Source organism: Pseudonaja textilis, chromosome 1, assembly GCF_049901715.1.
Source record: "Pseudonaja textilis isolate UNSWEBS1 chromosome 1, rPseTex1.2, whole genome shotgun sequence".
Classification (NCBI taxonomy): domain Eukaryota; kingdom Metazoa; phylum Chordata; class Lepidosauria; order Squamata; family Elapidae; genus Pseudonaja; species Pseudonaja textilis.
Window position 1 is genome coordinate 161,091,444 of NC_141990.1, and position 16,904 is coordinate 161,108,347.

Here is a 16,904-nt window from a genome sequence, read left to right on the forward strand (position 1 = left end):
GTTCTTGAAGCTTGAACAATTATAGATCTTGATTAATTATTAATGAAACGACTGAAAGAATATTGCAAATAATGTATCATTTACAAAACAATCAATTGAGCTGCAACCCATGTGGAAAGTCCAATCAGTCTTAGAAATGAATTATATAAATTGACAGAATAAGGATAGAATATAAAAAAGATTATATTCACATGAAGATGGGCTAAGTTATAATTTAGCAAAAAAGTTTTTTAAAAATGAAGGGAAACTTTTGCATATCAAAATTGGTACACTATTTCCAAATGGCTGCTTACAAGAGTAGAATCAGTGAGTGAAATGTAAACAAGAGGTCCACTTCTACATTCTCCAAATCATGTCATCTACCGTCCCCATCCATTTCTTCATGGAGAAATTGTTTTTGCCAATGCAAAAGGGCTGATGCCTAACATATCTGGTGGCAGCATGCATGGGCAAGCTCAAGAGTGCCATGTTGCAGATATTAAAGCCAATGCAGCTTTGGTCAGGGCTTGAGATTCCAAAAGTTCATGAAGTCAGTTTAGTGTGATTTCTTGTCCAAATTGTAAGGTCCCAGAAGTTTCCCCAAGCCACTGAGATACCAAAGAGAATGAGACTCAAGATGAGGCTTGCAAAAAACAACAGCTTTTATTTATTTTATTTTTTTGGCCAAAGCAAAAGCTGGGTAAATACTGTTTCTAAAACATAGACAAAAGCATGTAAGAAATATCCACACCCCTGCAAGAGTGACCCAGAATATTATGTATATTTTACCTCATTAGAAACAAAGTTTACCCAATCAGTGATAATAGAATAGAACAGAACAGAACAGAACAGAATAGAATAGAATAGAATACCTTTATTGTCATTGCATTCTACAAATACAACGAAATTTGAAAGCTACTCCAGCACAGTGTCCCAAACACCACATCACAATCACACTACAGCGTATTTAAAAAATAAAATAATTAAAATAATAATTAAAAACCTAGTCTAAAACCTATTTAAACATATAGTAAGTTAGATAGTTTTAAAATGCCACTATATACATAGGGCTAAATCACATATGCATTGTTTGATTCAAGACAATTATTGCCTTGGAAAAGAAACTGTTTCTCAGTCTATTAGTCCTCATTTTAAGACACCTATAATGCTTCCCTGATGGTAACAGTTCAAAATATGAATGTCCAGGATGAGAATCGTCTGTGGAGATTTTTAGTGCTCTAGAGAGGAGTCTGGTCTTCGCAATCTCTTCCAAAGAAGAAAAAGAGCAACTGATGATTTTTTTGTGGTGTGTTTATAACTCTCTGGAGCATCATCTTATCCACTGCAGAGTATCCAGCATACCACACCATTGCACAGTATGCCAAAATGCTCTCAATGATAGTGTGGTAAAAAGTAACCAGCAACTTCTCACCCAGACCACTCTTTTTCAGCAGCCTCAGAAAGTGCAGGCGCTGTTGGGCCTTCTTTGCAGTGGCCATAGTGTGGACTGACCAAGTAAGGTTGTCAGAAATATGAGTTCCTAGAAATTTAAAACTATGAACTCTTTCCACACAGTCTCCATTGATATATAGTGGGAGAGGTTCTGCTTTGCATCTTCTGAAGTCTATAACCAATTCTTTGGTCTTTTTGATGTTCAGGGCAAGGTTATGACTCTTGCACCACAAGACCAGTCTGAGAACCTCTGACCTATAGGCCGTCTTGTCTTCTCCTGATATGAGTCCCACCAACGTGATGTCGTCTGCAAATTTTATTATAGAGTTCGTGGGACAAGAGGGAGTGCAGTTGTAGGTGTAGAGTGAATACAAAAGGGGTCTCAGCACACAACCCTGTGGAGAGCCAGTGCTGAGAGCAAGAGTGGAAGAAAAACAGCTGCCAATCCTAACAGTTTGGGGTCTGTTAGTAAGAAAGCCCTTTATCCAACAGCAGATGTGAGAGGAGAGGCCCATTTCTAGCAACTTCTTAATCAGTATATCTGGAATGATGGTATTAAAAGCTGAGCTGTAATCAATTAAAAGCATCTTTACATAGCTCCCACTATGCTCCAGATGTTTCAGTGCAACGTGGAGAGCCATGGCAATAGCATTGTCTGTGGATCTATTATTCCGATAGGCAAGCTGGTATGGGTCAAGGTTTGATGGGAGGCAATCCTGTGTATATTTTAAGATCAGTCTTTCAAAGCACTTTATAATTATGGGTGTGAGAGCTACTGGTCTATAGTCATTTAAAGTATCAGGAGAGGGCTTTTGGGAAACTGGAATAATAATGGAAGTTTTGAGACAAAATGGAACAATGGCTTGTGTAAGAGACAGGTTAAAAATATTTGTAAACACACAACAAAGGTTTGTTACCAACATGGTCTTTAAAGCGTTCTTTGCTCAGACCCCTGTCTCTGTCTACCTTATCTATGGACCATTCCTATAGCCTTGTGTGTGGGCAGTTTCCCTCCCTGCCAAGTTGTTTATTCAGCAGAATGTTTTCAGGATTCAGAATCTATGAGGCAGGAAACTCCCTACTCTAGTTCCTTTATCTATGGGGCCTGATATTCCTGGATAACAGTTTCTTCTATATTTTCAAGGATGTGCCTAGATTTGAAGCCAAGAACAGAAGCGAGACACAGAAGCAAGATAACAAACTTTGTACTAATGCTAACCAGTATCAAGGCTACAATTTACTAAGCTAGAATTAATTTCTAACAACTAATTTCTGACAATATACAATTTCTACTGTAAAGTAGAAACCAATAACAAAGCTTAATTCCTAATAAATGATTTCTAGCAGCATATCATATCAAAGCAAACAGCAAATATTGGTTTGATCACTATGCTCCTTGAAAATGAATATGTGTTTATTGTGTTATTAACCTTCATTTCTCAAAATTTGAAAAAGGGTTGCTAAGGATAATATGTAATGCAAAAAAAAATGATGTTGAAAGGAACTTTATATCTAAATATTTTATCTAATTCCCAGACATATTATTCAGCACACTACATCATGGATGATCTCAAGAAGGACCTTTTATACTGCTTAGATAATAACCATACTCATCTAATTTTGGTGGATAATGGAACTCATGGTTATCAAGGCATAGAGACAAAGCTACGCACCCAGTTAGAAAAATATATTTCAGAATGCATTATTCCAGGTGAGTTTCTAATAAGGATTATTATTTTTGAATTAAGTATCGATTAACATCAAATGTTATAGTTATTTTTGAGGAAGAATACATTCATTTGACTCACACATTGTTGAGAGTTTTTAAAAATTAGGGCGTGTTATATTTAAAAGGCAACTATATTGATGTAACAAGTGAGTGAATCAATAAATATGTTTAAGATAAAATATTAAGGAGCCAAAAAATGCATCCTGTCTCCTCCCCGACCTCCAGCCAGCCTGCGGAGGACAAATGCAATGTTGATCCAGCCCTCCAAGAAATCCAGTTTGACACCCCTGGTATAGGTTACCCTGCTAGAGGAGGGGACTGGACTAGAAGACCTCCAAGCAGGGGTGGGATTCTACCAGTTCACACCTTTTCGCTATAACCAGTTGTTAATATTCTAAGCAGTTTGGAGAACTGGTTGTTAGAAGAAATTTCTGGCCTAATCCTGTAAGGAAGGCAGGAAAGAAATATTCTGGTGTTGCCTCTCCATTAACCCTTATTACAATCTTGGCAAGACTATCTTGGCAAGTTCCTGACTCAGGAACTTCTCTGGAGTTATTTTTCCCTCCTTTGCTGGTACTTTGCTTGTGTGGAGTGACCATTCAAAGTTACAATGGCACTGAAAAAAAGTGCCCAGAGAGATGGCTCTGCATGCCACTTCTGGCACACGTGGCATAAGTTCGCCATCATGGGTATAGGGTCTCCTGCTTCAGCAGTGGATTTGGACTAGAAGACCTTCAGGGTCCCTTCCAACTCTGTTATTCTGTTTTTTAGTACAATTGGGAAGGTAGTGTAGGGAAACAAAAGTCTAATGGAGGGATGAATGCTAATTTCCATCAAGTTTTCAACTTCATATGTAAAGTTAGTCCCTTCTGATAAGCTTGCTATTGCTATGCTGCTAACATTCAAGCAATTATTCATTGCAGGCAGATTATATCCTTTGCATATACATTCTTAAAGAAATTAGAATATGCTGAATACAGATAGTCCTTGGGTTACAACAACAATTGGGAGAAGAATTTCCATCACTAAGCAATGCAGTTATGAAGCATAATCCCATGTGATTGCATTGGTTAGTGACTGCAATTCCAGAACTCCCAATTGTTGCTATAATCACAGGACTGTATGGATTGTTAAGCGAGGATTTTGCATGACCATAACATAGAAATAGGTGGCCAGGCCATAGTGGACAAGTGCTCCAGGAAGAAAGGTTAATGCCAAGTACTAAACAGTATGGATGGGCAGGCAGGTACTATGTTATATGGGGAAGCAAGCACTGCAGATGGTACTATTACCATGTGGGTGGATGGATGCTGCAGGAAGGTGCTACAGAGTGCAGGAAGGTAAGCAGATGCATGGGCACCTGCATAAAGTATGAGTGGATGGGTGCTGTGGAACCCTGGCAGGTGGAAAAGTGTTGGGATTAGGAGCAACTTGCGGGAATGATTTGCAATCGCCTGTAGGTTTCTCCATTGTTTGTGGAGAGCTGTCAAGAAAGATTGCAAATGGCAATCACATGACTGTGGGATGCTACAACAGTTGTAATTATAAGCCAGTTGGCAAATGCCCAAATTGTGATCATGTGATTGCAGGGATGCTTCAATGGTCATAAATTACCCAGAGTTGCTGAAAGTGAGATAGACTGCATATAATTTGAATAAATAAATATACATCCTTCAGTGGCATGATAACTTTGAACAGTCACTGAACAAATGATCATAATAAAACTAGCTGTACTCCCAAATTTATGTGAAGCAGTGATTTCATTTCAAAATTAGGATAAAATGTTTTGGTTTTACATGCAAAATGCTACCAATCTTTTCCTGGTAGGAAGACAGTACTGGTATCTCCTGGCTAAGATTATTCTACAGATTATTCTAAAATTATAATCATGCAGGATTTTGCTATAGCTTTCCAAAATTAGATCTGCATTTCAAATGAAATAATCCGAAAGTATAGACCTGAAAATAACTCATAACCTGCTACATTCCAGGTCAACTTTTAGATTGTAAAAGTGATCATTTCCCAATGGTTATATAATCCTTACTTTATTATCTATTTGTTAAGTTCCTGCTTCAGCCTTGTTTAATGGCTAATTTTGGATGTTCTCATCTAAAATGAACCGATTAAATGGGTAAATCTGCCTCTGAAATGCTAAAATGTTTGCAATTTCACTATTTTTCATGTATTATTTGAACTTAGGCCAATAATTCTATTATTTTGAGACAATTATTCATGTCCTTCATCAAATATTTATCTCATCAAACAGACGTTTGGTGCAAAGTGTTCTCTTTAAAAAGATATCCTTGCACCAGAAGCAATTAAATTCACATGAGCTCTCTGCTCCAAATTCCTAATTTTATCACAGTTGTACTTCTCCAGTTAGAGCTTTGCTGAGGCCCATCTGATTTTCTACCAATCAAAGTACTAGCTTAAACACATCTTTAAAATGAATCCTTAGTTCAGTTATATAGATAAACTGATAATTTGCCATGGAAGAAGAAAATAACCTTCAACCTAGTCTATTGTGGACTCGCTCCCAAATCCCTATCTATATTGGATTGTAAAAATAAAAAAACTTGGAATGAGCACAGAATTTCAATCACTTTGCACCACTGCTTATTACAAGCTAATTTCACCATTCCCAAATATTCTTACTTTATAGTTCCTGTCCGCATGCAGGAGGGAACTCAGACTGGCATGCTTAAATATATTCCATGATACTGACTCAGAGATTCAAGAAACATCTCCTATCCAGAGTACATTCAGACACTGAATTTAGTGTGGTCATCAATGTCATTTTAAAAACTCCTATCCTTTGAGGTTAGAATTGATCTCACATCTAATCTCAAATTATCTAAACTAGCCCCCCGCAAGTAAAAATGTGGTCCTTTCCTTCTTTAATAACCAAGACTGAAAAGTCTGTAAGGTAGCCAAATTCTGTACACTCAAAAGGTAGGATAGCAACTTGTTGATAGTTGCCAGAACTAATTATTCTGCCATCTTGTGCGGATAAATTTCTGAAGACTCCAGGCACACTCTGTTTCATAGACAATTATACCCAATAAAAAGGGGGGGGGGAGGTATTTCTATGAGTTACATTTGGCAGATGAGTCACATGTTGGTTCCCTTGCACATTAAATATCTGAGATATCTAAATTGGTTAATTAGCTGAAACCAGGAAATAAACCACGAGGTGACAATAAATGCTGTATTCAATTTATTCCTTCTAGCCAATCTGATATGGTGTGCTGCCCGCACTCACCCACACATGAGGGTTAGTGTAGAGAGCTTTATTCAGTCTGTTCCCCCAAATGTTCTATTTCAGGTTTTCAGTTAACCCCTAGCTGCCAGCTTAGCGCAGTAATTGGTTCATGGCCAAGTAGATAACCAAAAGCAAAACGAACTTACAGCCAAACCTAAAACACTCTTGGAAATAAAGGTTCTGCTTGGATAAGCTCCAAAAATAAACACCCCAAATTCCCTCCAAGGTCCCGGGCCTCCACTGAGGTTTGTCAACAAATCCGGTGGTCCGATTTCAGGGCTTGCAAGGAGAAGTCACAGGAATTGTCCAAGCCAGGAATTCAGGGGGTCGCTTTCAGCGAAGCCAGCCATGAACAAGCTCCAGACTAACTTTCCAGGCAACGGCCAATTAATCCACCCAAAAGATAAGCAGCTGCTACAAACACAAACTCTCTCCGGAACTGAATTAAATCCATGAGCTGAAGAGTTCCACAAAAACAAACAATCATCCGGCCACGACTCACACATTGCTTCCAGCAATGCCTCTCTCTGCCTACAGTGCTAAATAGTCCATTCCCGGTGCAGCCCATTAAGAGGGGTGGGGCCTTTTCCCCATCAATCTGGCAGATCTCCACTTCTCTGCCCTGCACACTGTAGCATCCACCAAGGCCGGCAGCTCCTCCCCGTCTTCCTCATTGGCCTGTGAGCTTTCTCCAGTCAAGGCATGTTCTGACAGCAGCTCAGAGTATGCAATTCCGAACATGCCAGGAATGCTCTCATTTTCCCTCTAGGCCTCTGAGGAAGACATGGATGAGCCATCATTCCCAGGAAACATCACATGTGGATATTGAGGCTTATTTCAGTGGAAATAAATTTGTAAACTGGAAGACAGATTTTGATACACTGTTAATCAAAATAAGGGAAATTTATAATATTGCTAAAAACCATCTGTTCATGTGTCATATGCTTGTTTTTCAGATTCTAATTATGGTGGAAAGATTCCAATTGTGTGCTTTTCTCAAGGAGGAGGAAAAGAAACTCTGAAAGTAAGATATTTCCTAGGCCCCAGAGGCATTTATAGAAAAAGACAATCTTTATGCATTTGTAACCTTTTAGATGATTTTCCCCCATAAAATAATATAGCTTTTTAATATTTTGAATGTGGTTTCCATCCTTTTAAGTACATTTGTTTGTTTTATAAATTGCATTTTAATTAGTCTGGAAATCAACTCTCTACCATGCATTTCATAAATAGAGGGACCAAAAAACAAGCAGGAATGCAGCACCGGTTGTTGTCTCATAACGTGTGAACCTGCAAACAGCACAACCAGAGGTGGTATTCAGCAGGTTCTGACCAGTTCTGGAGAACCAGTAGTGGAAATTTTGAGTAGCTCAGAGAACCGGCAAATTCCACCTCTGACTGGAGATTTTACAGTATCCTTCTCCAGCCACATCCACCAAGCCACGCCCACAGAACTGGCAGTAAAAAAATTTGAATCCCACTACTGAGCACAACACTTTAACAAATAACTGACAACTGCTGCATCTGTGCATCTTTTGAAACTGAATCTAACACTCCACAGCCATACAGCAAAAGTAGTTTCCTTGTTACTGAGACCCTCTAGTGTTCTGCTAAGGGAATGTGCCTTAAGATGCAATACACAAAGTAACTGATCTCTGAGAACAGACTGGCTTGCACTAAGAAAAGCGATGTACTTAGAGCAAAGATTTCAGATCATACCCTGAAATACATATAATCTAAACTAAATCTGTAACTATAACTATAATTACTATAATAACCATGGACTAAAAGACTTCTAAAGATCTGTTTCCAAAGCTAGGTTTCTATGAAAGAATAAGCAATGTTAATATTACAGACTTGTGTGCTACCTGAGACTGGTGTTTTTCTGCCTCTCAAATTTTACAAGTTAACCAGATTTCTCTGACTCACTCTATAATCCTGTATTTGTTTGCTATCAGGAGTGCTCAGGGGACAAAATTCTACACAAAGGAAGGCGGTATGCCCATGTGGCATCCTTACTATTCTCTGAGCTTAGTTGTTTGCTTACAGACATTTCATTACCTGACTAACATCAGTGAAGTAACATCTACATTGCTAGGAGGGAGTGTGTCAGATCTGCCATCATTATTAAATAGAAATGATCCTTGCCCTCATTGGTTGAAAATTATATAGTTTTATTAGAAGTCAAGTATGTTGCAGTAATGCATAGCCAGAACTGAGAATCACACACCAAAATCCCAAGTTCAACTTTTCCCTCCCTTAGCTACCTCCCATTTCCCAGTCCCAATCTGCCCCCTCCCTCGCAGCCAGTCAGGTTCAGACAGGATATTTTTGTAATTTTTGTTCAAGCCACAGAATGGTATGCAACTGCTATGCCGGGTGACCTTAAAGCAGCATTTCCTTCCCTCCTCCCCGTAATTCATGGCAGTCTGTCACCACATAATAGTGAAGCACAAGTAAGCATTAAGGTGGCAACTGACAGAGGATTTGCTCCCTGTTTTTATTCTTAGCTTGTCCTGACAGTGTTGATTGGGGAGGGTGGGGTGTTCCTTGATTAAAATATTGCTTTCTATTTGATTGCTAGTCTGGTGTTGGCTGCTGGAGATGTTATGTCCTGTTCTTTTTATTTTTTTCTTAACTTTTTTATTGTCTCTTTTGAATGGTGCCTAAATGGGTTTACTTTTACTATATGCCTATTGATAGCCAACTTGTCTGAATGCCAAGCTTCCATAAATTTCCTGGCATTTTTGGATATAACTCAGACTAGAATGCTCACAGTTTCTCAGTGGAAACTATGAATGAATCTATCCGTGAAAGTTTTCATTTTCAATTAAGGGGTTTTCATCATGTCTTCTGACTGCTGGTTGGTATTCATGGAGCTGCTCTGCTAGTCTTCTCCCTGTCTGTCCTACATAATGGTTGTCCTTACACTGTATGTTGGGCTATTGGATCTTTTGGTTTACCTAAGAGGTTTTGGAAGGCAGTCACCCCCACACAAGCAAAAGTATGGATCCAGTACTGATATGTAGACATCTAAAAAATTGGACAATTAGAGAAGGCACATGAAACAACATCTTCAAAAGAAGAAAACAAGATAAGAAGAAAACAATAATATACTATCATTCCTGAATATTTTCATCAGCAGAAGAAGAAATGAATAAATTAGAAACATCTTTTGTAAAACAACCTATATTAACCAAATGCTCCACTACCAAAGTAATAATCTTCCACAAGAGGATCTATGTACCAAGATTATTCCAGCAAATACAAATGCACTACAATAACTTAGAACACCAAAAAAAGGAAACAGACTTGGACAACTTCTCCCAACAAAATGGATACTCACACTTATCAAAAAGTGCCTTACCTCGCAATCTAATACAGCACAATTAATACAAGCTATGAAAAGGATATAACAGCCATTATATAGGACAGGCAGGCAGAAGCAGTCCATGAACATCAACTAGCAATCAGAATAAAACAAGACCTGTGCTTTAATCAAGACACTAACAAAGAAAAACCCATTGTATATGAACAGGCAGCAAAGCCCATACCCTCTAGCACTGATTATGTTCCCTGATCAGATAACTGTTGTGGCCTGCCACTGGCTGGTAGAGCTGGCAGCAGAGTCGGACAGTAGTGAAACTTAAACCACCTTTAAATGGTGGTTTCGGGTGCTCTTTCTGGCAGGTCCTGGTAGCTACCTCTCCCTGGCATTTGCTGACTCTCATATTTCTCGTTGGGAGAGGGAGCTGAAATTACACCTGCTAGGTTTTACGGGGGATGCCCTGGGAGATTATGGCCTTAAGGATGCCCAATTTAGGGTAGTCCAACGACTTGTGGACATTGACTTGCAATATCTATGAGCCAGAGCTAACAAAACTTGCTGCCCTCTGATCTTCAGCCAATTTAATAATTACAGACTGAGGATGGCTTCCTATTTTTACACTCTGACCATTCCCAAGTATAGAAGAGCTTTCTCCCTAGCTCGCTTTAATGTCTTGCCCTCAGCCCTACTGGATGGGCGATTTAAGAGGCTTCCGATTAATGAGCAGCTATGCCCCTGTGACAGAGCTGAGGTTGAAACTGTGGAGCATGTCCTTTTATATTGCCCTGTGTATAATGCAGGCAGATTTAAGTTACTGTCTCTCCTTGAAACAGACCCTTCTAGATCCAATGTTAGTAATTTGTTCTTATATTGTCTAGGGGAGGGCTTCTCATACATCACTTCTCAGGTTTCCAAATTTTTTGAAAGAGCTGCAACCATCAGAGGAGAATGCTGTAATTCCCCTTAGTCAAGTTTTTGGTGACCAGTTGTTTGTGATTAATTTTCCCATGTTCTTCTTTTGTTGTACTTGTGTTTTGGTCTGTGACCGCAAATGAAGTATTATTATTATTAAGTTCTTTAGTAGTGTAAATCAATCAAATGTTATTAGTTTTGCCAGATAACTGAACAAAGAGATCAAATGAAGTTGGTAATAATAAGCTACTGTATATAGGATTGCTGAAACATAACTACGCTACACTTCAACTCTTCTCCAATTTAGCTGGATTTCAGTAAAACGATTATACAGATACTTAAAAGGAACTATGGACTTTAATTTAAAACTGCCCTAGTGATCCAGAACTTTTGGATATACAAATTCAGATGGGACTGAAGACAATCTGACCATCAGAACATATTCTTTTACGTGGGGGAGTTGGATGTGGAAAGAAACAAAGTATTGCAAAGTTGCACCTAGCAAGCCAGTGCGCAGGATTTTTTCCTCAGGGATAGAAAAGAATTGGGATTGTTAATAAACAGTTAATAACTGTTAATAAATACCAAGCTCAATATTTCTGGTAACTGAACTGAGTGACATGGGTCCTTGCTCTGATCTGGATATAGGAATTGACTGGGAAAGTGCTGGTGCAAACATAACTGGATATTACAGCAATTTTCCATCAGAAATTAGGAACCTATCAAAAACTTGAATAATTTGTACACTGTGTATACTTTTTAATTTTCATCATCCTAATGTTCATCACCAATTTTAAGGAAGATTATTTAAAAGATATACATTTCCATTTACTTGCACGTGTCATTCCCAAATATGAGTAAAGATAGTCCTCGACTTAAAACAGTTCATTTAGTGACCACTTGAAGTTACAACAGCACTGAAAAAAGTGACTTATGACTATTTTTCACACTTATGACCTTTGCAGCATCTCCATAGCCATGTGATTTACATTGGGATGCTTGACAACTGGTTCATATTTATGACAGTTGCAGTGCCCTGGGGTCATGTCATCCCATTTTTGTGACTTTCTGCCAAGCTAAGTCATTGGGGAAAGCAGATTCACTTAACAGCTGTGTTTACTAGTTTAATAACTGCAGTGATTGATTTAATAAATGTGGCAAGAAAGTAATCAAGTAGAGCAAATATCTCACTTAGCAACATAAATTCTGGGCTCAACTGTGATCGTAAGTTGAGGGCTACCTGGAGTTGTGGTGTTGGATTTTTTATTCACTAACTTTCACCAAAGTATTTTTCTTCCTGTTCTTCCTAAAAAACGGTTGGTTTGTCCATGATGGTATTGGTGGAAAGTTTAAACAAATAAACCATATTCAGAGGAGGAAAGTTGCATTGTATTTCCAAGCCCAACTGCCTCTACACTATATTTCCCAGGGTGCCACTGGCAGTCAAAGAGACCTCAGGAGTGGCAGGATTGCTGCAGGTCAGTTGAGCTAGAGAACTGGGTGTTGCCTCAGAGAATTGGCTTGCTCACCTTGCTGAAGACAGGGAGCAGAGCAGCAAAAGGCAATGAATGACTGATGAGTGAGAAAACCATGTGAGAGAGATGGACAGACCTAGTCATCTTCCATTCCTGTTTTTCCAAACATAACATTGAACAACTGATCTAAACAGGTTAGATAACCCACAGAGGTTAAGAAACCTTTAAGAATTTGGTTTTTCTGGCTATCCCCTGTACTTAGGCCCTGTGGTTGAAGACTTGAGCCATTTTTAGTGAAAGCAGACTTAATAAGTTTTGTTATGTCCTATCAAATGCGCTTGTAGACAATAGTTTGTCTAACCACTGTAGTGTAAACTGGTAATGCACAAACCAGGATAACCCTTCAGAAGAGCAGTGAGTGTTGCTTGTGTTCTGGTGCAGTAGATCTTTGTGGTCTGGCTGTTGTGTTTGGATATTTTCAGGTAATGTGCAGTTTGCTTTCATAGTAAACAATACTTTTTTAAAAGGGAAGACCATACTTGAGGCAATGAAAATTAGATTGCAATCAGTATTCTGCAGAACACTCAGCAGAACATGTGCTGTTTTTCGAATAAATTAAATCAGGCCCTGGAACAGCAAGTCTGTCATCATGCATCATGTACCCCTAGCTGAGCTACCTAATCTGGCATATACCACATGGCTGGCTGGACTGATAGGAATGTCAGAAATAAGGATTGCCAAGACTGATGATTTTGTGGGTGTTTAGTTACATACCAGAAACACTATATGACTACTGAAAGCAGCTATACACACAGCTGGAATCATATATATCCCATATACAGAGCTACAAAACTGTACTATGAACATTAATTATGTCAGTAGTCTCTTTCATAGGCAATTAACACTGCCATCAAGAACAAAATTCCCTGTGTGGTGGTGGAAGGTTCTGGTCAGATAGCAGATGTGATTGCAAGCTTGACAGAGGCAGAAGGCACACTTACTTCCTCTTCCATTAAAGAGAGATTGCTCAGATACTTGCCTCGCACACTTTCTAGACTCAATGAAGAGGAGATTGAGAATTGGATCAAATGTGTAAGTATGTACATTCTTCCTCCATGTAACTGGGACATTTATCAGTTGTGTATATTGTATAATTAATTTGCTAGACTGTGATGGAGAACTTAATGAATGCTAACCTAAGAGAGAAGGGGGAAATGTATTCTGCTTCAGATAGTTCAGGACTTAGACATGTAAATAGAAAGTGGGAAACAGCCTGGGTAAAGTGCTAATCAAGTGTCAACTTCCACTGGCCATTTTGAGAGCTCAGATTTAAAAATGTTAGTAACTAGGAATGGAATATTTTAATATTTTTCTAATTTCTAAATTTATTATTAATAAGTTTCTAATGCAGTTTCTACCCTGATCTTAACTTAAAAAAATTAAGACAATTCTAATTTTTAAATTTATTATTAACAAGATTTTCATTGCAATTTCTATCCTGCTCTTCACTTTAAAAGAACATATAAGACAAAAATATTTTAAACACTACAATTATAAAATGAGATAAATGATAAAAATGCATTAAAATTACATTTTTAAAAAAGAATTTTTTCAAATGATAAAACTTGTAAAACTGGAAATATTTTTTTCCAGCTAGACTGTGATGAATTGAAGCAAAAACTAAAGCAAAATTCATTGAAGACACCTAGAATGATATTTCTTAGAGTAATATGAGCATGCCTTGAGAAAGAGTATATTTTCTACTGCTGCGCTTTGTTTATTTTATAAGAATGTGACTATTTTCCCACATATTTTTTCTTGTTCCTTTTTTATAGCAGTGACAGTGTAGCACCAAGAAACTGTTTTGAGATTTTATAGATTATTTGTAATAATTATTTACAATTATTTACAATTTTCCAAGATACATAGGTAAGGAGGCAAGTAGGCATAACATCTAACTCCTGTTTATTAGAAATCAGATTAACACTTTCAAATCTGGGCAGGAAAAACCTGGCCCTAGGTGTCAGAAAGGGGTTGGAGTTTTTTTTATTTCTATATTGTCCAGATTTTTGCAGCCCTGCTCCATTATACCTACATTAGTTCCACAGATGCTGCTGGTTATTTAATGTATATCTCATGAACTCATAATATGAGTTAATCCAAGAGTCCTGAAAATGTGGGCTGTGACTCTCTAAGGCAAGGGTCTTCAAACTTGGAAAGTTTAAGACTTGTGGTCTTCAACTCCCAGAATTCCTGAGCTACCATGACTGGAGGAGGAATTCTGGGAGTTGAAGTCCACAAGTCTTAAAGCTGTCAAGTTTGAAGACCCCTTCTCTAAGATTTTCCAAGCACCTAGCGCAAGAGACCCAGTTACCACTTAAAAAAACATGAAAAGGCTTCTTCAGGTAGTACTGTATATCTGCTGTTAAAACTGACCATAGGCTTTGCCTCTGCCAGCTTGGTGATTTTGGTATTCAAAGTCCAAGAACCCTATGATAAAATGTAGTTATTAAAAGTACTGTATTTATTTCTTGCCTAGCTCAAATGAAGTCATTAAGGTTATCTGGGATAATAAAAAAGGTTTTAGAATGTGCAGAAATGGATAGGTTATCGATGGAATTAAAGGACAGAGAAGAAATGGAGTACTCTGAGATTTGGAATTTATGGTATAATTGGTTGGAAGGTAGACTCAAAGCTGATAGATGAAGGGTATGTAGGAGCTATAGTAAGTTGAGATAAATACTGTTTGTAAGCCTGTAAATATTTGGTTTATGTTGAATGTAAAAAAAAAAAAAGTAATATATGGTAGCAACCTACATAATTAGATAGTGTGTCAATGTGAGTGAACACCGATATTGAAACGCTATGATGCATGGAAATGTGTTTTTATGATGAAAATATGATTAATAAAATTTATTTTTAAAATTAAAAAAGGTTATCTGGGAAAACATCTACTCTAAACATTTTAAGGTGTGTGTGATATTACCAGGTTTGAGAATCTGTAAGTTGATTCAGTGTAATACATGAACTGACCTATTGTGAAACAGTCAGATTTATATCTATATAAGTTGTTGTATCACTCTAAAAGAATATGTTTATAAAAAGCTTTCTTTTTTGTTAATTGGCAGCAAAATTGCATTGTACATTGAATGCTGCTAGACAAATGCTCAATATCTGAGTTGTGCTTGTTGGGGCTTTTGTTCCTTTTTAATGTCCTTTTCTTTTGCCTTCTGCTTTTTTTCTTAGCATCTGCCTTTTTTCCCACCTGAAAATTTCTAACACTCAGTTTATGACAAAAAATGGGCTTTCGTTCAATTAGCTAAGTGAGGACAGAATTATTGGAGAGAATCAGGAAAAACTTTCATCAGAGCTGCTATTATAAACTAGATTTATACATAGCAGTTAGGTTCACACAAAATTTTAAACATAAGACTGGATTAATAATGAATGATTATTGTGTTCATAGAACATATTGTGCCCAAACAAATAAACCATATGGCTTGGTTAGTAAAGTAATGCCTGGTTCCTTACAATATGCCAAATTGAAAAAAATCCCACACCATTTTAACCTCATCTAATATATTGTATTGTACAAACAGAGCCAAAATAAATACAGTATTGGCAAGAAAAAAACCAAGATGACAAAATTATGTTCACTCAAAAAATTCAGTTTATCTTCCCAGTCAGGTGCAAAAGATTAGGTCCACACATGAAAGTCCAACTAAACCCATTTATTGCTAATCACACTTATGTACAGGAATCTTCTCAACTAACAGTTAACACCTATTTGGGGTTAGATAAGGGTCAGCAGAATTCAAGGGAGATGGGATTTAATTCATTTATGCCTATGTAGGGATTCTAGTCTGATCATTCTTTTAATTCTGCCTCCAGATTCCACCACTCATTTTTTTCCATTTGAAATATGATAACAATAGCTTTAGATTTATATACTGTTTCACAGTGCTTTACAGCCCGCTCTAAGTGGATTACAGAATCAACATATTGCCCCCAACAATCTGGGTTCTCATTTTACCAACCTTGGAAGGATGGAAGGCTGAGTCAACTCTGAGCCGGTGAGAATCGAACTGCTGTCAGTTGGCAAAATTAGCCTGCAATATTGCATTCTCACCACTGTGCCAACACGGCTCTATAATGTGGCCAATTTGGTTCAGTGATGCGTGTGTTTGTTTCAGCACAAATTCAAATTCACAGCAAATAGAGTCCCAGTTTAATTACATTAAAATGTTGATGAGATGTTTTGGTACTTTTATTCCTGTCAAGCTCCAGGGAAATCAGAAAATCCAGGCACTTCAAATGAGTATAAAGATTTGTTGCAAGTTCTCTACAAGAATCTGATCTGTTAACAGGCAAAACAAATTGGCAGTATGTAAGGGTCAGAGGAATTCAAGGTGGACTGGACTTAGATCTCTTGTGGGCATGAACAGATTGATGATTGATGGATTCATGATTTGACCTCCCCCTCGGCCTCAGCCTGGTCATCTCCTACATCACACATACCTCCACCTTGCCCCCCCCCCCCCAGGTTCTTCTATGCTGCTTTCCCCTTCCTGTGTTGTGTCTTCAAAGTCTGACTTCTCATGGGAACTTGGCAAGGGTGGGAGGGGAAGCAATCTCAAAGGAATCCTTCTTCCGCTTCTCTTCAGGAACTGGTGAGTCAGGTGGAGGTGGTTGTAACACACAAACATAATTATAGGTTCCATCCCCTCCCCTTCCTGGGAATTGAAGGCTAGATGTAGAGGTGCCATT

The 16,904-nt window shown here is 38.0% G+C and overlaps 1 protein-coding gene across 2 annotated transcripts in view; it reads left to right on the forward strand.

The window, feature by feature from the left end:
* The window catches only part of TRPM8 (transient receptor potential cation channel subfamily M member 8), a 99,186-nt gene that overhangs the window by 9,056 nt on the left and 73,226 nt on the right, over positions 1-16,904 (forward strand). For both annotated transcript variants that reach the window (XM_026707759.2, XM_087919566.1), the window contains exons 6-8: positions 2,968-3,142; positions 7,379-7,446; positions 13,032-13,229. In XM_026707759.2, coding sequence (XP_026563544.2) covers positions 2,968-3,142; positions 7,379-7,446; positions 13,032-13,229 — 441 coding nt within the window. The remainder of the gene's footprint in view (positions 1-2,967; positions 3,143-7,378; positions 7,447-13,031; positions 13,230-16,904) is intronic.